At 36.6% G+C, this 27,425-nt stretch overlaps 1 protein-coding gene and 1 pseudogene across 1 annotated transcript; one reads left to right on the top strand and one right to left on the bottom strand.

The window, feature by feature from the left end:
* Positions 1-1,793, bottom strand: part of LOC119189208 — a 13,399-nt pseudogene extending 11,606 nt beyond the window's left edge.
* A 187-nt stretch (positions 1,794-1,980) lies between these two features.
* Positions 1,981-22,574, top strand: LOC119189207. Its single transcript, XM_037438259.1, has 18 exons — positions 1,981-1,991; positions 9,139-9,321; positions 13,763-13,967; positions 14,337-14,501; positions 14,979-15,172; positions 15,567-15,663; positions 16,025-16,273; positions 16,622-16,753; positions 17,386-17,531; positions 17,848-17,996; positions 18,550-18,704; positions 19,106-19,306; positions 19,698-19,842; positions 20,251-20,452; positions 20,762-20,897; positions 21,267-21,393; positions 21,617-21,749; positions 21,868-22,574. The coding sequence occupies exons 1-18, from the start codon at positions 1,981-1,983 to the stop codon at positions 22,478-22,480; spliced, it is 3,243 nt and encodes a 1,080-aa protein (XP_037294156.1). The 3' UTR covers positions 22,481-22,574.
* The last annotated feature ends 4,851 nt before the right edge of the window (positions 22,575-27,425 follow it).

The raw sequence follows: 27,425 nt of genomic DNA, 5'->3' as shown, positions 1-27,425 counted from the left end.
AAATAAATCGTCACTCTCCACAATCGTGAATCGCCTAAAATATATAGTCATATAATAGAAACTATTAACTTCACCCAGTTTCCCAAACAATATGTGAGTTAGGCGTAATTTATTGTTAACCTTGTGATTTAATGCTTCCATTAGAACTATCAGAGATGTTTAACGAAGACTTATAACTAACAGATCAAGTTTGATTTACTATAGAGCCCGTTTTATGTAACGTTTGATTTTGTCTGACTTTAATGCTAAACAGACGTGCGAAGTCGTACTTTGATTATATTGTAATGGCTCAGTCAGAGGACCTTACAATTTGATAGGGTTATGTTGCTATTATATTGGTACATAAGACCGTAATATCTACGGTGGTCCGTCGCTAGTGACAAAAATCATTTTTTTTAGAATAAGCCAATAGTCTAGTGTTTTAAGTAGGTATATATTGTTGGAATTAAATGTTTTTTGAGGGTGTTTATGACACTTTTTGCTTATGACATATAGTGAATATATCTTTAGTCAGTAATATTTATATTTGAATCAAAATCGCTTCAGTTCCGAACAAAATAATATTTTATTTATAAAACTATTTTTGTTTCTTCCGCATCAAAAACCCCCTAAATTCCTGTTTTTCGGTATAGAAATAGCTATATCACATGCAAATAGTTCATGTTCTATATGTATATCAAAAACAGTTCAGCGTTTGCATTTACTTCAAGCCTGCAAACTTCTTCAAACTTTCCTATTTATTACAATGTTCCAATTTTGACACAGTAACACAGTACGACGCACGCAGATTTAACAGCCTCATTAGGATGCGATGCACGTATATTCCGCATACATAATGAAGCATCCGCTCCCTTTATGCATCCGTCTATTGCCGCTAAGCGTTCAATGGAGCGGCACGGGACATGTGTAGCCTTCTGATCTGATTACTAAATTGTTTGATTGCCATTTAATTAATGTTTTTTCAGATAACTCTAATGTGTGTTTTTTCTTTTGTGAAACTTGTATTTAAAATCTTCAGGATTCAATAAAGCTTTATATCACAAATTGTAGTTAAAGTGCCTAAACTCTTAATCAGTTACTTGCACAATGAACATCTAGTATATTTTTGAGACGTATTGAGAATTATAAAGCAACGTTATAATAATATAATGTCCTTCTGTATATAAATACAAAGCAACATAAATGTCAAATGCTTCTAAGGCTACACGTAGAAGCTGCTAATGTTGAAGTTGTTGAAACAACCATCTCAATTCTAGGAGCTAAAGATCATAAAACAACAAAAACACGGCAAAAATAACAGTTTTATATTTATCAAATTTATACAAAGGGACAAGCGCAACTATAGCGAAGTTTAAAACTTTTGAAATTACTTTCAAAGACTATCCATCGCGGTGAGACAGCACGCCCGTTTAAAAACCTTGTAAAACTTCCGCAACATTAATTGCTTAATTTCACTGTCAACCGAACAAAATTCCAAGAAACGCTCGGTTGAAACTGTTGCCGACTCAATCAGCCCGCCCCGAAACTTTACCCAGTCAGGAATGAATGAAATGACCCCATTTTTCTTAAACCCCGAATGTAGTCCCAAAGAGATTTTAAGTCGTTATTTTTCACGCTATTCGATGGCATTTCTGGCTTCATTAACTTGAATTTTAGGGAGTCACTTAAGTTATCGGATCAGAAATTTGTCTGGGAAATTGGATGTTAATTAAAATTACAATGTCGTTAAGGATGCCGTCGCGTATCGAACTTGGGAAGTTTAGATCGATGATAAGGTGACGTACCTTGTTCATAATCGATTTATCACATTATACAGGGTCATTTCGACAGTATAATAAATGAACCATAGAGAACTATAGAGCATTAAACATAACTTCTTGACTTCTTCTAAAATTGTGCCAAAATTCATACATGAATAACAAATATTTTCGCCAAAAATCCCAGTTTTACTTTCCGTTTTTTTTGTAGTTTAGTGCAAATATGGCATGTGCGTGAGTGTAGTTCTAATTGCAAGTGTAATGTTGTCGTTGCATAGGAATAGTCTTAGAACAGTAGCAGTAGCATTAGGGCATGTAAAATTAAAATTACTATTAATTTATATTAAATTTGGCCGAAAATTACACTTCTTTATTATAGATCTATGATTGAAGTAACTCATCATATAGTTAGAAGGTGTCTCGCAGTGGCAAAGGATTAATATAACCCGACTCCTACCTGCTTCCCTTTCGTAATTTATGTAAAATCGAATTATCTTTGAAGGATTTACAAACCACACTTATGCATATTAGAGTACCTATATGCTGTGTTCGATTCCCTTCCGAAAATTTCATCCTTCTCCACTGGTGTCTCGTCACCTAGTTTCTGCAATACTAATAACCAACAATATTAATCACTTAAACTACATACCACTCCGCAATATAAATACTCCATCGTACGAACTTTTAATAAAAGGCCAAGGAAATTGAAACAGAGCCAATAGAAATAAATGTGCCAGAAAAAATGAAAACAGATGACACCGTACTTTAGCTAATGGTTATGGTTTTATACACCACAGGATGCTATAACAGTAGATTTACACTCAGTTAATAGCACACTGGCACCGAGTACCGTCACATAAAGCAAAACTTGATAAAGTAATTACGTTTCCGACGACGCAGAACTGGGTCGTCTTAAAATAATCAAACGGGGAAATGGATGACAATATAAAGTGACAATATAAAATCTTTCCTTGTTTTAATGTTCATATAATATTTTATATTGTCTGACTTTGCAATGTTGTTACATTGATGTATAATATAATAACACAGGGCAAATTTATATTTATTTTATTTTATACTATCCCACTGCTGAACACGGGCGTCCTATATTACTGAAAGGGTTTAGGTCTTAGTGCACCACGCTAGCCTAGTGCGGATTATCAAACTTCACTGTTATGTAGATTTCCTCACGATATTTTCCTTCACTGTCAGTACAAGCAATAAATCACAAAGATTACACACATTACTTTAGAAAAGTCAGAGGTGTGTACCGTTGGGCTTTGGACCTTGGAACATTCGTCTCGACAGTATGCTCTCACTAACCTATCAGGCTATCACCGCTTTTATACAACAATTTACATTCAATAAATAAAATAAAATGCTTTATTTATCACGTAGGCAAACATAGTTGCGCTTATAAAACTAAAGACATTTTATATTAGACATTAAATGAAATGGTCAATGGGTGCCGTGCTCAACACACCCTTTAACTAAAACTGCAGTCTATAAGTTTTTATTGTGAATAAACTAAACGAATACAGTAAGAGACGTTGTGACGTAATACGCTATGGGCATCTCAAGTAAACATGGTAAATAAATGCAAATAAAAAAATTCAAGACACAATAGGAAGTAATGCTAATAAAATTCCGCACGAGTAGAGCTAGCACTGTTCGTATTCCTTAGAGTTCTTTACTTTCTTTTTCAGTAGTTTATTTTACTATAGTTTTTTTAAATGTTAGACCAAAATAATTGCTTATAGGTACACATCTTTGTACTAAAATACGGACGTGAACGGACGTGTTGAAAAAAAAATTCACTCCTTGTTTACAGATACTGGTTATAACTGGAGATTAAAATAACCACACTAACAAAACCACGTTCCTCTCTTTCAAAACTGCAGTAATTCCTTCATGTGACTCAGAAGTTCGTTTCCCATCTGCTAAAAGAGAAATGCAAACAAAGAAAACCGCGCCACAATGAAATGAAAACCAATTAAATCATCAACTCTTCGCAATAATAAGAGAAATGTTAGCGGAATAAAATCGAGACGGTAATATCCTCGGTGAAAGTTTAATTATTTGAAAGGTGCATTTTCTGGTGTGCCAGTTGGCGAACGGCCAGCGGAGTTCTAGATACTCGTTAACTTGACTTAGCACCTTCTTTATCGTAGGCTTCGGACTTTTGTTATGTTTCATTTGTTTATAATCAGGGATGTGTTAAAAGTATTAAACGTTTAGCTCTTTATTAAATTTGTTGGAATGTGAGATTTGAGTCTATTTTGAAATTATAATTTAAATACAGACCTTATTAAAGCAAAGTCCGTAATAAATCAGTTTAATTCATGTCCGTTTTATTCTAATTTACTAAAACATAAAATTACAATATCTAAATAAAACAATACAATATCTAAATAAATGTAAACCATCACTAATGTTTTGTGGCACTTGAGTCTTTTAGTAAGATCATCATAATATATTTTGATTAAATTTGTCTGTAGGTTCAAATTTGTCCTACAAATATGATTCTCCGTTTGGACATTGGTTGACTTGTAATAGTAAAAAAAATCCACAATGCCAGCAAAAACGTGAAATAATAACTCCAGGTTAGTTTGCTTAAATGCACAATGTTCAATATATTATTACCATGAATAGTGTTTAGAATTGTTAACCATTTGCGGGCAATGGGTGCGCATTTCAGACTATTTTGTGGTTACCCTTACGAGTGACCGCTCCCGGCAAATATCCCGAATATATCCTTCTGTGCTTAGTGTTACAAACCCCAAATTCCACCCGCATTATGCTTCAATTGTCAAAATTTAAAGTTGATTCATCACTATTTTATATGTAAAATAGTAACGAAAAATTACAGCGAAAATTGAGATGTAAATATTATAGTAGCAAAATAAAAGCGGCATATGTTTAATATAATTGTGCAGTACTGTGGTAGGTTATATTTTATATCCCCCGGATAGCGACCACCGTAAAAAACCCGCCATAATGGCTCACGTAACTGGTCGCGTTCCGGGACCAGCCTGTGTATATCCGGTTCCAATAAGTCGGCATAATTGTGTCGACTTTCGAGTAGTAATCAATAATCATCTCTCGTCAATCGAGATTCTATTGGACCCCACTCCACTAACCATCAGGTGCAGTGGGGTCACATGGACGTGCTCATAAAAAAGGTATAATAGTTTTAATTGACCTTAGCCCGCACTTTCTGTAATTAATTTACATAAGGGCACATGTTTTGCAATACAATCTGTTGGAGATTGTAACCTTCGTCGTGACTTATTATTTTTTATATGTTCTATTTTTAGAACTAATTGTATTTTGTTTGCCATATTTTCTCTTAGTCTAGTTTTTTCACGTTATTTTACAACACGTAAAATAAAGTTGAATATATATTTTTTTGTGTGACTAGGAAATAGTAATAGTCTGAAAATGTCACATGAATCTGGAGATGTTTCGAGTGTGAAAATTCCCTGCGTCGATCACATCTTTTCCATTTCCTTGTTTGAGGATAAAAGATGGATATCCAACTTGGAAGTTCAAGATGCGAAATTACCTTATCCATGAGGATTTATGGGAAACAATTAGTGGATACCGAGATGGAGACACAACCCATGCCTCTACAAAGGTACGCAAAGACGCAAAGGCATTAGCAAAGATATGCTTATCAGTAGAAGGTGCAGCGATAACCCATATAAGATGTGCGAAAACTGCATCTGAGGCATGGACTTGTTTGCAAAAAGCCTTTGAAGATAAGGGAATAGGACGAAGATTATTTTTGGAGCGTAGACTGTACAGGTTGAGTCTATCAGAGTTCAAAAATATTGAACTATATATTAACGCAGTTATGTCAACCGCACAGGATCTTGCGGATATTGATGTAGTCATAGAGGACAAGTCTATTGCTGCAATACTTTTGGGAGGTCTAACTCCAAGGTATGAACCTCTCATTATGGCTTTAGAAAATTGCAATGTAGACGTGACTACAGAGTTGGTGAAAACAAAACTGCTTAATGAAATGTCCAAAGATGTGGCTACGTCATTAGTCTCTGTTTTTCATGCGAAGAAGAAGCCTAAGTCAATGAAGAAGAATATAGTTTGTTATGAGTGCAAGACACCTGGACATAAGAGACCAGACTGTCCACAGAGAAACAAGAAGGAGAAAGGCAATGCGGTAAATACCAATGATACGATATTTACAACTCTTAATACTTCTGGAAACCCAAGAAAGGACATATTTTTATGTAGATTCAGGTTGTACTAGACACATGACTTCTAGACGGGACTGGTTTCAGAATATCTCGATACAGAATCAAGGTACTGTTACTGTCGCAAATGGAGAACAGATTAAGTGCTGCGGAATTGGAAATATTTCAATAAACACGCCCGAGAACGTGGTCAACAATATTAGTGATGTTGCTTATATACCAGATTTGAAAGCTAGTTTGTTATCTGTATATAAAACTGTTGAAAAGGGTTTTATTTGTGTTTTTGATAAAATGGATGTAACTTTTATAAATCTGATACTTTTAATTTTACAGGTGAATCTGTTGCTCATGCCTCGCCCTGTGGTGGACTGTACGTTTTAGATGGAACTGTAAATGTTTCCGAGAATGTGGCGGATAATTTTTGACACAAGATGTGCACTCTGGTTGTCAGGATAGTTATCAAATTTGGCATAAGAGGTTAGGACATTTGTGTCGTATAGGCATGAACCAACTGAAAAATCACAAGGTAGGTATAAAGTATACAGGAGTAGATAAAACTAGTTGTATCGCTTGCGTGGAAGGTAAACAAGCAAGAAAACCTTTCAAAAGGTTAGCGTTTAATAGGGCTACTTCCCTTTGGAACTGATCCATATGGATTTGATGGGACCGGTGTCTACAACTTCTTTTCAAGGAAATAGATATATGTTGACAATAGTAGACGATTATACGCGAAAAGTGTTTGCTTATTTTATTTCTTCTAAAACAGAAGTCAAAGATATATTTTGTGTGTTTCAATGTTTTGTTGAAAATCAGTTAGATAAAACAATTAAAGCAATTAGGACTGATGGAGGTAAGGAGTTCGTGAATAAAGATTTTTGTTGATTATCTTGCTTCAAAAGGTATTGAACATCAAACAACGACGCCTTATAGTCCTCAGCAAGTTGGAGTAGCGGAACGCACCCATCGTTCGGTTACAGAAAAGGCAAGAACGTTGCTAGCTGAAAGTTCACTACCGAAAGCATTCTGGGAAGATGCATTCCAAGTTGCCATTTACCTTAAGAATAGGTCTCCTCATCGAGCCTTAGGTGGACAAATTCCTTATGACAAATGGTATGGACGAAAAGGTGATCTTAGCCATCTAAAAGTATTTGGTTGTAGAGCTTTAGTCCATATACCTTCGTGTCACAGGAAGAAATTAGATGTCAAGGCACAGGAAGCAATTTTCGTCGGTTATTCTGAAAATCCAGGCACTTATATTTTTAGGGATCCTGCTAACCCACGAAAAGTTATTATATCCAGAGATGCAACCTTTTTTGAAAATTGCTTTACAGCGCTAAAGCAGAAGCAATCTGAGTCTGTCGCAGAGTCAGAATCTATATTGTTATTTGATGAGCAAAAAGAGATTGATTCTGAGTTTGATCATGACTGTCAATTCTATGACTGTGATGAGAGTATCAGCCCGGCGGCTGAAGCAACTTTACCAGTAAATCTAGAAAGTGCAAAAGAGTCAGTGACTCTGGAAGAGCGAGAGTCTCTCAGTGACTTAAGGCTGCCTAGTGTGAAAGAAGAGACAGCGAATTTGGAACAGGAATCGCACCCTGAGCGCAGATACCCTTCCAGAGACAGAAAAACAACAAATTTTTATAAAGCTTACAATACGTCAATGGTAGATTCTAATGAACCTACGACATATTACGAAGCTACTCATGCCGATGATGCTGATAAGTGGCACCATAATATGGCTGGTGAGTATAGTTCTTTAATGAAACTCCATACATGGAATTTAGTAGATAAGCCTAAAAAAAGGTTATGCCATGTAAATGGATTTACAAAATTAAACTACCAAACTCTATGGTAAAGAACTTATGATATTGGGAATTTTGTTGATGACATAATAGTCTTCTTTAAATCTAATTTGACATTTGACACTGTCAAGAATTTGAATTTTTGAGAAGATTTGTCGAGATATTTTTCATTAAAAGATCTCTGAATTATATTCTTTCTATATTAGAAAAGTTTAATATGAAGGAGTGTAAGACCGTGGATACTCCATTAGTTTAAAATAATATGGCAAGAAGAACGGATGGTCAAGTCATAAGAATGAAGAACCATTTAAAGGTTTTTGTGACGCAGACTGGGCAAACTGTCCAATCGACAGAAGGTCATACACCGGTTATGTTTACAAGTTAAGTGGAGGTCCAGTATCATGGGAATCCAAGAAGCAACCTACTGTTGCGTTAAGTTCGGCCGAGTCAGAATATATGGCATTAGCGTCTGCCACGAAGGAAGCGTGTTACTTACGTCGGTTTATATACGAGATAACAGGTATACTTTGTTCAGTTAACTTAGCTTCTGACAGCCAAAGTGCCATTAATCTTGTTCGAAATCCTGTACACCACAGCAGGACGAAGCATATAGATACTAGGTTTCACTTTATTAGGGAAAAGGTATCTAATAATATTGTTAAGTTAGAATATATAAAAAGTAACGATATGCCTGCTGATGTACTAACGAAGGCCCTCGGACCTCTAGCACACAAACGATGTGTAGTTAACTTAGGTTTAGAAACTTAATTATTTTATTTGTTTTGTTTCTGTCACAACTGCGATTAAGGGCGGCTGTTGGAGATTGTAACCTTCGTCGTGACTTATTATTTTTTATATGTTCTATTTTTAGAACTAATTGTATTTTGTTTGCCATAGTTACTTCTCTTTAGTCCGAAATAAACACTCGTGTCAATAACATCTTTTTACTAACTTTATTTAATTACTAAGAACATATACCATATTTACAACACAATCTAGTGTTCATATTAATTTGTACGGTATATAGGATTGTAAAACATGTTTGATTTTGCGCTGTGTTGCATCTTAATAAAATAAGTAAATAATATTTATATATAATGCGTATTACTATATGATGAAATAGTGTAAATGTACACTATCAAGTATCAGGTGATGGAAGACCGTGCAAAATAATTCTGCACCCTGCTCTCTGAAGGTTGACCTCCAACCTCCATTCGATCTGAGTAGCAGATAGTCGGTACTAAAAGATCGGAGAGCTTGCTGCTCTATACTGAAATATATTTCTTTAAAAACGAGACCAAAATATAAATAAATGTAAATTCGTAACGTTTTCTTTTTGATACTTTATTCTAAAGCTAGAAAAATCTATACATGTAACTTTTTAAACAATGACCTTTCATTCCAGTCGTTGATAGTAAACCAGCGTCCAGAAGTATGGGAGGGGTCCGAGTTTATACTGAGCTGCATGGCGTACGGCTCCCCAGATATCGCCTTTACCTGGTACAAGGATGGAGTCAAGATTAACTTCAACGGCACCACCAGGTAATCTTCATTAATGGAATTATAGCTCTGGAAATAAACATAGTTAAGTAGTTGTATTGTGTACTCGCTACGACGGCTCAGGCAATGTGATATTTGGGTTTTTCTACCAAGTTTTACGGGAAATGTGGGTACCCTGGCTGCACTTCTGTTTACCCCTTCGAAGATAAAAGCATGTTGTGTTTGTATGTGTGAGAGATAAATAGGAGAAATATAAGATTCACGCAGATAAAATCCAAATGACAAAAAACATTGTTTATTTTCCAAATATCGCCGAAATCGAATAACTTATAATTTCTGTAGTATTATTTCATTGTCTAGTTTATTTATTAATCAATAATAAACACAAAAAAATCCGCACATATATTTCTATTTTTATTTATTTGAACAGCCAACAAAACATACACCTTACATAGTTTTTTTAACAATTCACAGCATGAACATATTATTACATAACAATAAACAATGGGCTGCACCATAAGTGCAGTATATTCTAAATATAAAACTGAATATAGAACTAGATTAAGGTTTCAACAAGCGAGTTCAATATTTTCTTTTTGAAGACAGGAAGCGAGTTATTAAATATCTCAATACAATCAGATTTATTTATTTATTTTTTGACGAACTATATGCCGAGGCTCCATTTAATAACACTAAGTAAGTGGCCATATGTATAGATTCCATCTAAAGTACAGGACTAACCGAATGGTTCTATTGGCTGTTGAATGACATCTACAGATAAAACTTTTCTTTTATTGACGGAAGTAAAGGACGATGGCCATTCGGCATCGACAGGCGAACAAACACGTAAACATGTGAACACACTCTGATTTATTGTATGCGGAGATCCGTACACAATATGTTTGGAATGGCGCCAATTTCATGCGTTTCCTTACTTACTGTGCGCCAAAGTGGATCAGACGGAATAAGATCTCGTCTTAAAATATATTTGAATCATTTTAGGTATAAATAAAAATGTTATATATTAACAGTAGTAAGGATGCGTTACATACAAAATAATTTATTAAGTTCTCCGTAATACTCATACGAAGGTTATTTTTTATGACGATAAAATACTATGACGTCAGCCATGTAGCTGTACAACGTATATAAGTATCTGAAGAAATTTAAAACTTTACATGGGTTATTCACGGTAAATTCAGTTAAACCTTTTTTTATCTCTGCGTTAAATAAATGCCTTTTATTTTATATTTGTGAAGAAAAAAACCTTGGCAGGCATACAAAAGTGTATAGGCGATATGATGTTTTTGATTTGTTCAGCTACCTTCGTGGGTAGGTACTTATTAAAGCTTAATCTCAAAAATCAAATGAAACATCAAAGTCAATACCATTATGATAGCCATTGTCAAATGGTCGAATTAACGGTAAGTCGTGGCTGCATCCTACGCTTGATCTTAATTAGAAACAATCAATGGCATTAGACGATATTGCGGCCTTACACAATAACTTACTACGTAAAGTTTGTCAATCATAGGCTACAATGATAGTGACGAACTGAGAGCAGTTATATATTTATTGGCCACAACATCTTGACAGATGATTATTGGAGTAATTTCGGATTACCCACAAGATTTACTCGGAAAATAAATGGTAAATAACTCGAGAATCAAGACGTTGGTAATCTAGTGTTGGCACATTTATTCTTGTGGCTTAGTAGAGCAGTAAGACAGTGTAATATATGGGATATTATCTTCTTACTAATTAAATGCGTAAGTTTGTAAAAATGTTTATTTGTTTGACATAAACTCAGAATTTGACTGCACGGGTTTGGATGAAATTTAGTACACGGGTAGACTATCTCCTGGATTTACACATAGATTTCTAGCCAGTGTTACTACTAGACATAATAAGATTTAACAACTCATGTCTTAGGATGGCGAGCGCAGTGGAATACCAAACAATACTTTGTAATTCAAGGTGTTGGATGGTGTTTCTACTGTTTATGGCCGTCGTGTCGCTCACCATCAGGCAAACGACAAGCTTGTCTCGTCATTCAATAAAAAAAATACATAAGTATATCACGATAATTTGCTTCCATGGTAAATAACAGATGTTTTCTTAAATAAATGGTGTTAGTGTCGCTATAAATTGCAGTACTTTACAGACTTTTGTACCAAGAAAGTACGCCAGCTTAGCTGCGAGCAACATCAAGAAATTTTATAACAATTAAAACACGCAACAATGTTATTCAGTATTGTATCATCTTATCACATCGGCAAATATCGTCTCCCGTAACCGAATTGCCTCCAATTTCCACCATACCCATGAAAATTGCTTCTAAAATGTATGTTTTAATTTCCCGAGTGAGTCTACGAAGCGAAACACGTGCCTTCTATGTATATTCGCCGTTTTCAACTCCCAAACCAAGATAAAGTGGTAAAGGTGAAACTTGGTACAAGCGAACGCGGGCTAACTTCGGTTGTACTACAAAATACTCGTTTAATTTGTTAGCGTCTACTTTAATGACTAATATGTGGATTCAATTGTCTTTCATGTAGGCCATAAAGATTTTGTTGATGGCACTATTTGAGTTAATAATGCTGTCATTGTCTACTGACGTGGAATTAAACTTATTTTTTTAATGAAGATTGCCTCGGCGGCGTAGTTGTATCGCTCTGAGATCCTGGATTCGAATCCCAGGTAGGACAAAGTAATATTGGATTTTTCTACTCAATATCAGTCCGGAATCTATAAATTATGCCTGATATGACGATAAACTCCCCTATCACATCGTGAGACGAAACTCAGTCGAAAAGTGGATACCCTAGTTGCACCTCTGCCTACCCTGTAGGGAATATAGGCGTGCGCGGCGTAATATTTATAATGTGTGAAGACGGAAAATAATGATTTTGTCAAATTACTTTACAATTTTCATGGTAACGTTTAACGCGCCATAACGTATTTACGCTGCTAACAATAGCGTAAGCATTAGCTAACTTTTCAATAACGATGCACGGCTGAGTAGAAATCGGCTAAATTACATAATACTAAAGGTCATCCAGTGATCAACCGTCGTATTTTATATATTTGTAACACAAAATGCATATGACAGCGCGTCTCATGAAAGTCAACGTCAGGAGTGACACCGTCAGTCACTCTAGCGGAGCGTCGTGTCGACGGTAGCGGGGCCGACCATCTTTACTTGACTTTCTGGTGGTACGGACGGCCAGCGCACCACGTTTGCGACGCATCGCTACAAAACGTGTTAATCAGTGTATCAATGTTATAATGAGTTCAGATGAAGGCCCTCCTGCGCTTTCACATATACGTATATTTTATTTTTCTGCTCGTCTTCTCTATTTAAACTTCAATTATGCCAAATCTCACACTCCTCCGTACGCGCAATGTATTTAAAATGGTGTACAAAAGGTTTTTTTCACGTTATATATAAAACTGAATTCAATAAATAATAATAATATCAGCCCTGTATTATATACTTGCCCACTGCTGAGCACGAGCCTCCTCTACTACTGAGAGGGTTTAGGCCTTAGTCCACCACGCTGGCCTAGTGCGGATTGGTAGACTTTACACACCTTCGAAATTCCTATAGAGTACTTCTCAGATGTGCAGGTTACCTCACGATGTTTTCCTTCACCGTTAAAGCGAACGATAAATTCACAAAGAATACACACATGATTTTTTAGAAAAGTCAGAGGTGTGTGGCCTTGGGATTTGAACCTGCGGACATTCGTCTCGGCAGTCCGTTCCACACCCAACTAGGCTATCGCCGCTTTTATTTTATTTTAATTCAATAAGACAATGATATTCACAAAATATATAGAAATAAACGAGAAACAGTTATTGTATATATACTTATAGATATATTTTAGTAGTTCGCGCTCCCACTCCCGCTCCGCTCATCACCAAGTTCCATCATTATGCGTATTAGAGCTCGAGCTTATCCTTATGATATTCCTTACGTGTGTACGTATTCTGTATTTGCGGATATAGTAGCGATAAAGTGTTGAGGAGGCGCGTTTATTATATAAATACATTTTCCATACTTAGGAGGGTTATTTTGTCACCATACGTATTTACGTGTGTAACATTACGCCGCGTTTCTATTGTTTTTAGTTAATATTATATTAGGCTATAAATTAAACGTAATGTAACAGTATGAAAAACGTTAGTGGACCTACTAAATTTTTAAAAAATAAACTTAATATATACGTAAACTCTTATTGTGTCAAATTTTATTTTTCAAACAAAAGCTGTAGGAAACCATGTTCTATTTTTAGTTGGAGCACGGCAGCCTAAGATGATAGTAAGGTGTAACAAAGTATCACAAATTATGCCGATATGTACGAAACTAATTATACACAGACGAAACCCGAAACGCGATTAAATTGCCACAATATAATATTTGATTAACCTTTCCATTTTAACTCATTAAACAAATCAATACTTTTGTCTCTTGTACCAGGGAAATATGGACTCGAACTGTGTCAGAAGACGCTCTTGGACGCCGCATGTCCGTGTTAGGCGTGTCAGAAGCGAAGAAGCCAGATAGCGGCAAGTGGTCCTGCGCGGCTGACGACGCGGGCAGGAGGCGGTGCAGGGCGCTACGACTAGTCGTATTGCGACCTCCGGATATACGTCTGGTGCCTTCCACCCTCACTGTTAATAAGGTAAAGCTTCAAAAGACAAAACAAACACCTAAAGAGAAGAACAGAGTTGTACCTAAAGGATCGTCCCTCTTCAATGTGTGATCGTATTTTTAGATACTTGGATACTGGCATCCATTGAAAAACTATTCTAGTCTGGAAATATCCGCAAATTACCGACATAGGATACGATAATTAAAATCCATGCAACAACCAAACTACTTGAAGGTCACTAAAAGAGATTTATTTCCGTGATTATAGAAAATGAAAAAGCTATCTGAATTCACATCAATTAATAAAAGAGATATGACGAAAAGTAGATACCCTGGTTGCACCTCTGCCTGCCCCGTGAGGATAAAGCCGTGATGTATGCCAAAATACAATTTCTTTCAGGGAGACAACGTAAGCATCACCTGTCTCGCAGGCGCGAGTCGGATACACGGGGCGCTAGGGTTTAGTTGGGCAAGGGAGAGGACTCTACTGCCGCTAGCGCCAGGCCGAGAGGTCTGGGAGGACCTGTATCCAGCTGGGAGTGTGCTCAAACTGTATAACGTACAGGTAATGTCACATCTGACTACTAGATTTTCCAAAACTGAATTCTATAAAAATGCTGTTGTCGGCATCAAGGTTTACCCTTAAGTACAGTCCTATAGAGTCAGTCTTGTATAGTCCATTAGTCCGTGCTTCTTTGCAGTTTTTGCAGTCTATAATAAAAAACAAATATAAAAAAGTACTTTATTTATCTCGGTGGCAAACAAAGTTGCACTTATGATACGTCAAAAAAGGTTCTAAGAATTGTTGCTATTTCTAAATGACATTTAAATTAATAATATACCTTCGGAAATTTTAATTCAAATATTTCCTAAGGGAGCAAATTACCAGGATAATAAGTACCTATATACTATTCCAGGTCATGGTCTATCCATGTTCCAAATTTCATCCAAATCAGTTTAGTGGTTTCTGCGTTTACCATACTACAATAATAATAAGTAAGAAAATCATTACCGTAACAATCATATTTCTAAATATCAACAGAAATCAGGCGAGTTCAGGTGCCAAGTATCATCAGTAGCAGGGACGAACGCGAAGGGGGTCACGATGTGGGCGTTGGGGGTCAACGACGAGTCGTGTGACACTGATGCGTCCCACGGACTGCGGTGGCCCAAGACCGCGCCGGGGGCGTATGCGTCGGCTTCGTGCCCTCCTGGACATATAGGGGAGACTACCAGGTATAACAAATAACATTTTGAAATGATTACGGTCAAGTGGTACACTTTTATTTCTAGTTGCATACGCTAGTGTTTCGTAATAAAAAAAATATATGTCGTTATAAATAAAATATTCCAAGATAACTGCATGCACAAATTTTGGCTAATGAAAGATTTTTATTAGCATATAAAACATTCTAAGAATATAACATCTCTTTCAAAATTTTATTATATTTTGGCATATTAATGCTAAATTTGAACAGTCTTTGCAAAATAACATCAGAGTGAATTAATATGGATGTTCATATTGATTTTGTACATTTCCAACAAACATCTTTTTTTGTGGGTATACATTAGTTCGAATGGTGCGTATATTTTAATAAGATATTCAATAGTTTATTTATTTTTTGTACAGGTTTTGTGAACCGAAAACTGGACAACATGGTGTGAAATGGAAGCTACCAGACTTTTCGGGCTGTGTAGCTGAGTCATTGAAAGATATTTACGAACAGGTACCAAATTTTGACCATACCCGCCCAAAATAACTAATAAAAGTGAAACCACTTAAAAATATGAATATGTACTTACCTACTAAAAAAATTAAACTATTTACCAACTTTACACAGCAATCTGTCTGTCTTAAAATTTTGATTAATAATTTTTTTTCAGTTTGATTTTCTAAAATTGAAACTGTATTAAAAACAATCAACACCATATCAGCTACAGGAAATCCACGGCTGTACACCGCCATTAAAGATTTTCAAACCAACTTCTTAGACGCAACGTGAATCCAACGAATTCCTGTTACCTTTAGCATAAGAAATAAGGCAAGGAAGAAATGTCATGATTTTTTTTCATATTCATTGTTTACAGTTCGAAAGCATATCCTATGGTTACTCCTGGGGTAACGTGTCCAACGTAGCTCGTCAGTACGGAGCGGTCTTGCGTTCACTCCCCTCACATCCAGGGGAGGGCACCCTGCCCCTCCACCATACCAAGGAGATGCTCAACTACCTGCTCTCTGCTGCTGGACAGCCTAAAGACAGGGTCGAGAGCAGTGATCACCTGCTCAAGATATATGACACGCTCTTGAAACACCCTGACGCTTTTTTGGATGAAGAAGTGAGTTCAAACATAAAGGTTTATTTTTTTTTTGTTTTTACCTCAGATTTTATTTCATTAACTTTATTTACAATGTCAATTATTTAATTATTTGTTAGAAATCAAATGGGAATGTGACCGTACGTTGAAAACAGATACAAACAACATTAATCAACCGAATTAATTAGTGCCCGCTATGGCGATAGGCTCGCCCCCTATCACATCATGAGACGGAACACACTTGGCGAAAAGTGGGTGCCCTGGTTGCGCTTCTGCATACCCCTTCAGGGATAAATGCGTGATGTGTGTGTGTGATTTTAATATGAATTTTACGTAATACACTCATCAAAAACCATAAACAATTCTTAGAAAATCTACGAGCTGCAAAACGCTATAGCAAATACAGCAGGCATGAGGGACAACCTGAACATCCGCTACCACGAGTTCACAGTGAAGACGAAGCCGGCACGTGATGACAACGCGGCTCATTTCGACCTGCAGGTAATATCGATAAAAACCTTTAATATACCCGGCTTGCTGACATATAGAAAGGATCGTAAGGAAATCAAAGAAAGATGTTCTGTATAGGAATTTTGAGTGTTTGAAGTCTACCAATATGCACTAGGCCAGCGTGGTGGACTAAGGTCTAATCCCTTTCAGTAGTAGAGGAAGCCCGTGTCCACCAGTGGGACCGTATCTATTATAGGGTCGATATTATTATTTATTATTTTATATAAGTAATGTATCTTAACTAAATACTCAATAACAATTGAAAAATCCAAGGCTCTTAATTATCACTTACAAATATTCATTCTCGTCGATCTCAAAATATACCTTTGAATTAGTTGGTATTGATCATTTCATCCACGAAGATGCACCCCACTACTTTCTCTCATTGCTTGTAAGCATAGTGCACACGCATACCATAATGGATAACGTCGGGGAAAGTGCTTGGATTAGTTCCTTTACCCTTAACATCACCGCTTAAAAGGTGGTGGGGCGTATCTTCCTAGATGAAATAACCTATACATGTCAATTCAATTTGTTTCTTACTACCGAGTCATATTCTCTTCCAGTTGTGCAACTAGCGAAACCTTATTTAAGACCTAAGCACGTATGATTTTCTTTGGCAGGCCAGCTTCACCGGTACCGAGGAGTGGATTCTGGCTTCTGCTGGAGTAGAACTCCTGACGAAGACCGGCAACGCATCAGTGGTATCTGTGCTGTATCATAATTTGGGCGTAAGGCTGCCTTCTTTGAGAAGATCCATAGAGTTCAAGTAAGTTATTTATTTTCTGCACCTATAGGTTTGTTGACCTTCCTACAATAAAGAAATTATGTATTTAAAATTATTCCATTGTTCATTTCTTTATCAACTTAATGTTGAAATCGATAAATGTACAATTGTTTTGCCGTTATTTTGGTTTGTTTTTATATATGAAGCCATCACAGCCATACAATTGACATTCTTTCCAATATGCAACGGTCACTGTGTACTAAAATCGTCATGATTATTATAAATTTTTGTATTCTTTTTATCTGTATCATTTATTTTATATTTTATTTTAAACGTTCCAAAATATCGTTGTTTATAGTAAATCGCCTTCCAGACAGGGTCGCGAAATGGAGTATTCGGTGTCGTCGCAGCAAGTGCAGTTGTTCGCTACTGGACCAGGAGTCGACAAAGCTTTACAGCATACCGTCAAACTGCTGTTCACGCATGTCAAGAATTACAGCGCTGTTGGTGAGTCGGTAATTTGTTATAAGTTCTTGTAATTGGAAAATAGAAAACTAAATAGTTTCTCATAAGTTTTGCTTTCAATTAAAACCAAATAACCACTTTACCAACTAAATAAATAAAAAAACAACAAATTATATACCCATAGATTCTTATTGACTTCCAGAACTTCCTTATAGAATATAAAAATAAAAAATAAAAAATAAAAAATAAAAAAAAAATAAAAATGCTTTATTCATCACGTAGACGAACATAGTTGCACTTATGATAAGTCAAGGTACATGAGAATATTTATTTATTACTTAAATTAGCTTATATAAAAAAAGACAATTTATATTGAAAATAAAATAAATGAAAAATATACTTAGTAAACAAAGAAGCCAGCTCGGGCTGGCAGGGAAGAAGAAGTAAAATTATGTATATATGTATTTTTGAATAAGCAATAAGGGAGAAACGCGTCGCGATCCTCACCGGTGATGACAATAAAAGCCCTATTATTTAATATAACATTAAATAATATCGGTCCTATATATCAAAACTGCTCAAAATATCTTTCCAGCATCAAAACTAGCGTGCGGTCTTCGCACACCAACCGAGCCGAGGACGTGGCTGACCAAGGCGTGCGAGATTCGAATACCGGAGCCGACGCACGTGTCCTGCAAATGTAGGGGACTCGGGACTTATGCCCTTTTCACTATAGCGAGGTCCACACTTGTAAGTAGTTTACAGTAGGACGCAGTAGAAGTTGACACGTACTAAATATCATAGATCATTTACAGAAGATTGTAACACCTTCCCCTTTAAGTTCTTGCTAAAGAATTTCTTGCTCAAATTTACTCAATAATATACATATCATCAAGTAATTTAAAATAGCAGCCAATTAACCTGTTAAAAACAACTAAACGTATGTACATTTTTATCAGTATTCTGTTATATTCCAGATTGATGAGGTGGATAAAATTATTGTGATCAGTAAATAATATACCGAAAAACAATTCCCAAACGAAGTTGAAATTCATGTTATATTACCAATTTATTGCGAAAAAAACAAAATTATTAGAATCTAATTCCAAATTACCCCATTTTTGGAATTACATAATAACCTGTCTCCCCAGACAGACGCCGAGAAAGACTTGCGTGGTGTAGTGAAGATCACTGCTAGTCTGGGCAGCGCGATGTGTTTGGCGGCGGCCGCGTTGCAGCTCCTAGGATTGGCGTCAGGAGCTAAGACTCGATTGCCGATCCTGTTGAAGGCTGCCACGGCTGGCACTCACTCGGCAGCTATGCTGGCGCTGTTGGAATGTGATACTAGACAGGTAGTTATTGAAATGATGAGCTCATTATTAATTAGATCTTTATTATAAATAAACTTAATAACCGAGATGGAGAATATGATGATGATGAACCGATGAAACCGGATAAATATATAAAGATTAAAATCTAGGAAGATTAATTAGAGATTTATCGCTTGACAGGATATTAAGGGAGTAGTGTAGGAAAGAGTAGCGAGCAAAAGCTGGGAGACATAACAAAAACGAAGTTCAATTTGGATAAAATTAATTTACCTAACCATTATTATCAACGCTGGCATTCGAGCAAAGTTAGACGCAGGAACCAAACCAGCTAACAACTAAAGCATCCATTAGAGTTATAATGTATTAATGTAGAAAGTTTAGAAACTTATAAAGGTGTTGGTGTTGATTACAGGAGGAGGCGTGTCCAGGCACGCTGGGCTGGGTGTGCGCGGCGTGCTGGTGCGCGGGGTGCGCGGCGCTGTGCGCGCAGCCGCTGCTGCTGCAGGCCGAGCTCGCCGGCCGCGCACAGCGCGCGCCCTCCGTCGCGCTGCTGGCAGGTGCGTAGCCTCTACCGTCCGTTTGGAGTCACTTCATATTGGGCCTCACATAGTCATGGCATGTACATCACCACAACGCTACACACAAGATGTAAAAGTGTCTTATTCCACTGTCAACATCTCTAAGTGTATATTCGATTTGATACACGCTGGCATAATTGTGTTCCGGATCCCAAATCAATTATCATGGGCTTATTAACATTAGGCTAGGAAGGGATATACGGCTCTAAAGAGACTTCATGTTCATTATGTTCAAAACTATTATTAATTTTTATTTATTAACTTAACAGTATTTTTATCACAAAGCTCATACTTACAATCTTGAAAAGCAGTTTGAAACATCTAGAATGTTGTGCTCAACCCGCTGCACGAACCATGCTTGATAGTAAAATGCAGTGTTGTTGGCAGGCGTGTGCACGCTGTCGTGGCTGACGGCGCGCGTGTGGGGCGGCGCGCCGCTGCAGGTGGGCGCGGCGGCGGCGGCGGTGTGCGCGGCGGGCGGCGCGCTGCTCTCCGCGCTGTGCCTCGCGCTCGCGCTCACCGCGGCCCTGCGGCTGAGGGCTGTCAGACACAAGTTGCCCACTGAGAGGAGGAACTATCTTAATGACAGGTACTGTCTACCCTTACTGACACTCCATGTCACGATGTAGTTGCACTTTATACACCTGCTGAAAGTCTTCCTTTTAGAATCCAGATAGGGCAATCTACCTGTCAGGTTAATTTTCACTAAATCACATTTCTTGATGGACTCGCCTTAACGTTTAATCAAATAACCTGTTCCATCAAATAACCTGCCTTGATTTATTAACTACACAGTACCTGATAAATGAATGCCTGATAATATCAATCTGGTTAAACTGTACCAATAGAGTGAAGTTGTTATCGTCTAATGTTGTTAAAGTATTTGTTTGTATGGCAGGGGTCGCGTGGTGCGGCACACGCTGGTGCTGCTGGTGACGACGTCGGCGGCACAAGCGGCAGGCGTGGCGTACGTGCAACCCGGAGAACAGCGGCTGCTGCACGTGGCAGCGCTCTCCGTCGCCGCACTTGCAAACGTACGTATCCAAGTTATCATATTTCTTAAATTTTACTCGAATGTGGAAGCTTGACTTAACATGTCTATTTTTTTTTTATTTTAATCTTTAAATCTATTATTATCTTTATTTTTTTAATTCTTCGTGTTCGGGCTGCATCGTGTCATTCAATTCTTTTTGTGCGTATCTTATCAGTTTATTTTTAGCGTTCCCATCTCCTCCTTACTCATCATTTTCTTCGTCTTCTTACCTTTCAATGTAAATACAATCTTCCCTACATTCTAATATATTTTTAGAACCTCTAAGTACTTAAAACTAACCGCCTTTTGTTGAAAACAAACATTACATTTCGATTAATGCCTATTTTAAAATCGAGCATATATCTTACAGGGTGTGGCGATGCTGGTGTGCTACGTGGTGCGTGACGAGGAGTGCATCCGGTACACACGGCGCGTGCTCGCGCTCGCACCCGCTCGCGACTGGCGCAGCGAACCCGCTGGCGATACCTCGCTAAGCTGTTAGTACATGGCTATATATAGAGTTTTATACCTGCAAACATGCAAAGGAAGTCAAACCATACAGCTTTATGTTAAAAAAATAATTTCTCATCAAAAATTTAAAATTTGTGCTTGAGAAAGCATTTTAATCATCAAATTTTGAAAAGAGAGTTATCAGTCAATTCTGCATAGCACAAAAAATATAAATAACAAAAATTGATGAATCGTTATGTTTTATTCCAGTATACATAAAACAAGGTGGAGAAGTAGAGAGCAGAGGCGGCGTCGGGGCTCTGGAGACGTCCTCGTCACCCGTGTCTCCTGTGACGTCATATTGGCGAGCGCCTGGTCTGGAGAGCCCAGCGAGATTGCATAGGTAATATAAAATTCGGTTCTACCCATATTATTTTTCTAATTATGATATAAAACATTTCTCCTTACCACCAAATAAGTACCAAGTTAACCGTAATCATTGACAATTTTATACTTCCCAGCCGACAATCGACTCCGGACAGCCGCGCGGACATTGTCCGCTGCGTCGAGTACAAGGACTCGGTACTCAGCCCGCACCGCTACGACTCGCACGTCACCACGCACGCAGTGTGCGACCTCATCCCTCACACGGCCCCCCATACAAACCCCCACGCTGCCCCCCATGTGGCCTCCCACGCACCCTCACATCCCGAATACATGGCCCGAGTGTGCCTCGAGTTAGGCGTCTTGAACACCCCTCCGCCGAGAGACCCCGCACCCCTCCTCACCTGCTCCGTAGACTTCGAACCTTACACCGAAAAGAGATTCGACACCTCCAAAGAGAGCTGTAGCATCTGCGTCCAGTCAAACCCAGACGTGTCCAAAATGCCTTCACCCCCCATTAAAAGTTGTTTGAAGAAGAGTAAAATAACTTCAAGTACATCACTACCGTCCATTGAAGTGAAAGACAAGTCAGACATCGAACAGGTGAACAGAGAGTGGAATAAAGCGTACGACTCGCCGGAAACGGATAGGATGCTAAATAAAATATCGAATGACCTGGATTTTCTGCTAAACAGGACTCAAGACGGCAACAAAGATGGTCTAGATCAAATAGAGGAGGCGCCGACCTAGTGAAGTGTTGTGAGCTAGAACAATAATGGAAACAGGGGTGCATTATGCCAATAGTTAAATTTGTACATATTTTATAAAAATGATATCAAATGTAGATTTGTTTCTGTTTTAAGAACCAATGATATTGATTCGGTGTTAACCAGTTGCAGGACTAGTCACTCTTATATCTTGACGGGTTGTGATAGTCCTACGGGTACTTTTATTAATGATGTAGCGGATACACGGTTACTGTTCGGTATACGGCCTATGAGGCAAGTAATTAATACGAGTATTTACTATCCAATATTTGGCTGGCTTAAGGCAATAATTGGATATTGGGAAAAACATTATTTTACGATCTTGAATAAATATTGCCAGCTCGACGGTAACCGAGAATCCGCCTCATTCGCTCTCCGTTCCATCTCTTTTCTATTCTATATCTTTTGAGTAATGAGTAATTGGTCGAGTAACGCTATTCTGTAAATAAAGATTCAAAGACCCTGACGAAAATAAAAGGTTGTTGTTTTTTAAGTTTAATCTGTGTGTCTGTGAAATCATAGCATCCAAACGGACGAACTGATTCTAATTTTTAATCGAGTAGGTCACGTACTAATGAAAGTATTCACAAGCTTTCACTCGCTGCTAAATTGTTTAATGGTGGTAATTTCGCTGGTTTATATCCGCCCGGATAGCGACTCCTGTACACAAGGTGTTAAAACCCGCCATAGCGGCCCACGTAAGTGTGTCGCGTTCCAGGTTCAGCCTGTGGAAATCCTGTTCCAACAGGGCCCTTATTCTGTATGATAGTGTAAACGCGTAACGCGGCCGTGTCATGTTATCTTCGAGAAATGTGCGTGGAATGGTATTCTGTAAGCCAAATTTCTATAGTCCTAAACATGAAGCGTTGTGTTACGTGCTTGTTACACACTGTCAAAATAACGTGCGGGATAGAGAATAAGGCCCCAGGCCTGTATAGTGTTGACTGCCGAGGGGCATCAGTCGAAATTCTATCTGGACCCCACTGCAGTTACCATCAGGTTCAGTGGGATCATTTTCCGACCCAGCATAAAAAAATTATAATATTTAAATTATTTGCTATTATTTGCTGCAGTCAACTGAATGTTGTATCGGCAATAGCAGGATTTTCTTCTGGCAATACGTAGTTTAATTGGCTGTACTCGCTACTCGACAGACACTACCAACTCTTTACTTAAGTTTAGGTAGTTATTCAATATAATCTGAGAAGCAACTTGTGATATTCATTTTTGTGTCAATCTCACAATTTATGCCATTTGATTGTATTTTTTAATATTTTTCCCTCGTTTTTCTTTTCCTGGTAACACTAATGTACGCGTTTGAGATTCAACTAGTTATCCCTTGTAAATATATTGTAATAATTAGGAAGACGTTTCTCATACAATTGTTAAAGTAAAATAAATGGATCGCTCATCACACTAACAAAGTTAGTTATAAATAACTTGGACCCATTTCGAAATACCGCACAAAATATCATTTCACTTTTATATTAATGTAGACTTGTTGACGTCATGACTTTGAACCATTTTAATACTTCTTGTTTAATAATATTATATATCGAGTAATTTATCGATATATCATATTGTATAACCCTATTTTACGGGACTGAATGTCAAGAATCATAAAAAATCGAGACTTAAGTATACACACAGCAATATGTACCATAAACTTATTATAATAAGGATTTCATATCAAATAACATCATCAGTTTACTTACATCACAATATTATTTTAATTTAGTTATGACTCATGATCATACATCACAAACTACTATTATTTTGTAGTTGTTTTTTTAAACTACGTGAAATAAAGAATGATCGTAATACTGCAATTTAAAATTATTTTTTATTGTTTTCGTTGAAAATACAGCTCTTTATAGGTGTTCAGAACTGCATAGTAATTTAGTAGTTTCCAGCGGTGACTTTTTCATTAGCAAACTAAGATTACTTTTCGAACTTATTACATGATTCATTTATATGAATAGTTACATCTAGATCATTACCCCATGTTCCATAATCATCACATTTTATATTAAAAATGACAACGACCATTCAACAATATATTGATATTTTTCAACCATTCCTATAACAGAATTTTAATGAAGGTTGAATCGTGTTAATTGTATATAAATGTATGTAAATAATAGTATAAGATGATTCTAAACGAATTATATTTTATGTTACATCGGGTACAATATATTTTTATTTACAATAAATTTTTTACTATTGATTTTTAGTTTTATTTAAAACCTTTGTGGTCGTGCTACATAATATAGTTAATAATTATGTGGGTTAATAATTTCATGTTTGAAATAAATATACGCACTGAGCAATCTAGTTGCCGCCATTTTAACAAAACAAATAACTCACACCTACCTCCCCTAGACATTGGCACAATGAGAAAAGTAAATTTTATTTTAGGCATTTTGCTGCCCCCCTAAAAATGCTGAACGCCGCTTACAATAAGCACTATTTGACTTTTATATGCTGTAATTCTAAATTAATTTGGCTCCATAACACCAATGCAATGCGGTTAGTGTTGACTAGACATTGAAGTAATACTCTTCTGAGTTTACTATCGGTATAACTTCGTGGAATATGAAATGTCATTTCAATACCCCGGTTTTGAACCAATACACCGGCCAGATGATGCGTGAAATGTGTTCTGCAAAAAAATCACCAAATTTCGACTGCTATTCAATCGAGTGACATAAAGGGAATTTTTAACCTACAAATGTGACAAACCTCACAAGTTTGTACTAGAAAATATTGAGTTTGTTTGTTTGTTTAAACGCGTTTATCTCAGGAACTACTGGGTCGAATTGAAAAAATCTTTAAGAGTTGGATAGCCTATTTATCGGTATGATATGACCAATAGGAGCGGAGCATCAAAGAAAAATTCTGCAAAGACGGGGAAAAAATATTATTAATAAAACACCAATAAAACGTGTAATAAAATATGATTTATTAAAGCTCAACTAGCATAAATAAACAAAATGGTTTATAATTTACAAAATATAAAAGCATACACTATGTGGCAAACGATAGAAAATATTGTTCGATACATTGAATAGTCTTTAGAACGAGACACACAAACATATGTACATAAAAACAATTTTATACGTCAATTTACAATATAACCAAACAATATTTATGCACGTAATTTTATTCAATTTTCTCTTTCGACTCGAGAAACGTTTAATTTCGTATGATTTTTGTAGTAACGTGCGCCTCTATCGGTCGATAGCAGAACTAACGATGGCTAATAACAAAATAACTGTACCAATTCTGAAAAAAACAATGTGAATGTACCAAGTTAGTTATGCCGCATTATTACAAGACATCGACCAACTTAAATTGAATATGGGTGTACAATTATATAAACGATTACAAAAAATGAAGTTCATCTTAGTCAGGTCATTTATTTTGTATGCGTAATGCGACATACTTCATTACGTTAGCCTTATAAATGAACATATAAGAGCAGATGATATTTCATATTTTTGCAAAATATTTTCTCATTTTAAACTTTAAATTGACTGAGTTAAGGGAGATAGATAATATGTAACTTTACGTTTTAAAAAAAATAAAAGAACATCTCAAGAGATCTTCCAAAAATTAAGGGAGAGAACTAAAATTTCATACTTGACTCCTCACTAAATCAAGTAAAAAACAAATTAGCTAGTGTTTATTGTCAAATGATTTTTTCTTATACCTCAGAAACAAGACGCCATTTCTAATACCACTGATAATTTAAAAGCATTGTATTATCATACATAGTCTATGAATGTAATTAGTTTTCACATAAAACAAAGATTATACATTTATAGCTCGAAGGACCAAAATAATAGTTATTACAGAGACTAAAATGATGCAATTGAAACAAAACCATAGACAGAGAGTGGACTGAGGAATACCCGCACTAAAGATCGCACTATAGAAGGAGACAAAGCGAGCATGCCACCGAAACCTGTCTCTTTTCTATAGCTTCGATCAAAGATGGCGAATCAATGGCTCGCGACAAAACAATTCGTGCAATGTATGTCAACAAATTATTGTTGGAATAACTACGGCCAACCCTAGATGGCACGTTACAAGCACATTATCTTTTTATTATCATAGATGGCACATTAAGCAATAAAGCATCGCCGTTTGTTGCCTAGAAAATTTCTTATGTATTTATGTCGCGGTATCGATTTATCTTTCAGAATTTTCTGTCTTTTCACAGCCGGATAGCCCAGTCCATTATAGGAAAACAGACTAAAAGTTGGATAGTCCAGTCTATTATAGGGAAACAACAGACTAAAAGCTGGATAGCCCAGTCCATTACAGGAAAAAAGCAGACTAAAAGCTGGATAGCCCAGTCCATTACAAGAAAAAAACAGACAAAAAGCTGGATAGCTCAGTCCGTTATAGGAAAAAGAACGTGTTAGCAACAGCTGCATAATGATACAAATTACGATAGTCTGATATCGAACATAAAAAGTATTGAGTTATTTTTATCGTACAAATAATAATAGCTGCTACACATAAGTCTATTGGAAGGGTCAATCAACTACCAAGGCACTGAAATCGTAGTTTTGTATTCAAGAAACGGCAGAATTCGGGCACTAGATTGATGTCCTACTAACAGTTTTAATTCGAATATTTGTAATTAATCGATACAAATCTAAATCGAGATATGAATAAAAAACGTTTGACTTCCAAAGATTACTACATTCAGGATTCAAAATATTACCCACTTAATCCGCTTAGGCTTAAATCTAAACATATATAAAATTCATCGAATTTCCGTGCCTAGACATAAATATTTTTGCGAAAAAAAATACATGGAAGACGCGAAGAGCAGGTAAACGTATAACTTTGAAATTTTTGTCTGTTTGCTCAAATGTTCGTTGTCACGCCAATACCAATCATTGGATTGAAAATTC

This window comes from Manduca sexta, chromosome 13 (assembly GCF_014839805.1).
Source record: "Manduca sexta isolate Smith_Timp_Sample1 chromosome 13, JHU_Msex_v1.0, whole genome shotgun sequence".
In the NCBI taxonomy this organism is placed as follows: domain Eukaryota; kingdom Metazoa; phylum Arthropoda; class Insecta; order Lepidoptera; family Sphingidae; genus Manduca; species Manduca sexta.
Note: the sequence above shows the minus strand (reverse complement) of the source record. Positions and strands in the feature narration are given on the sequence as shown.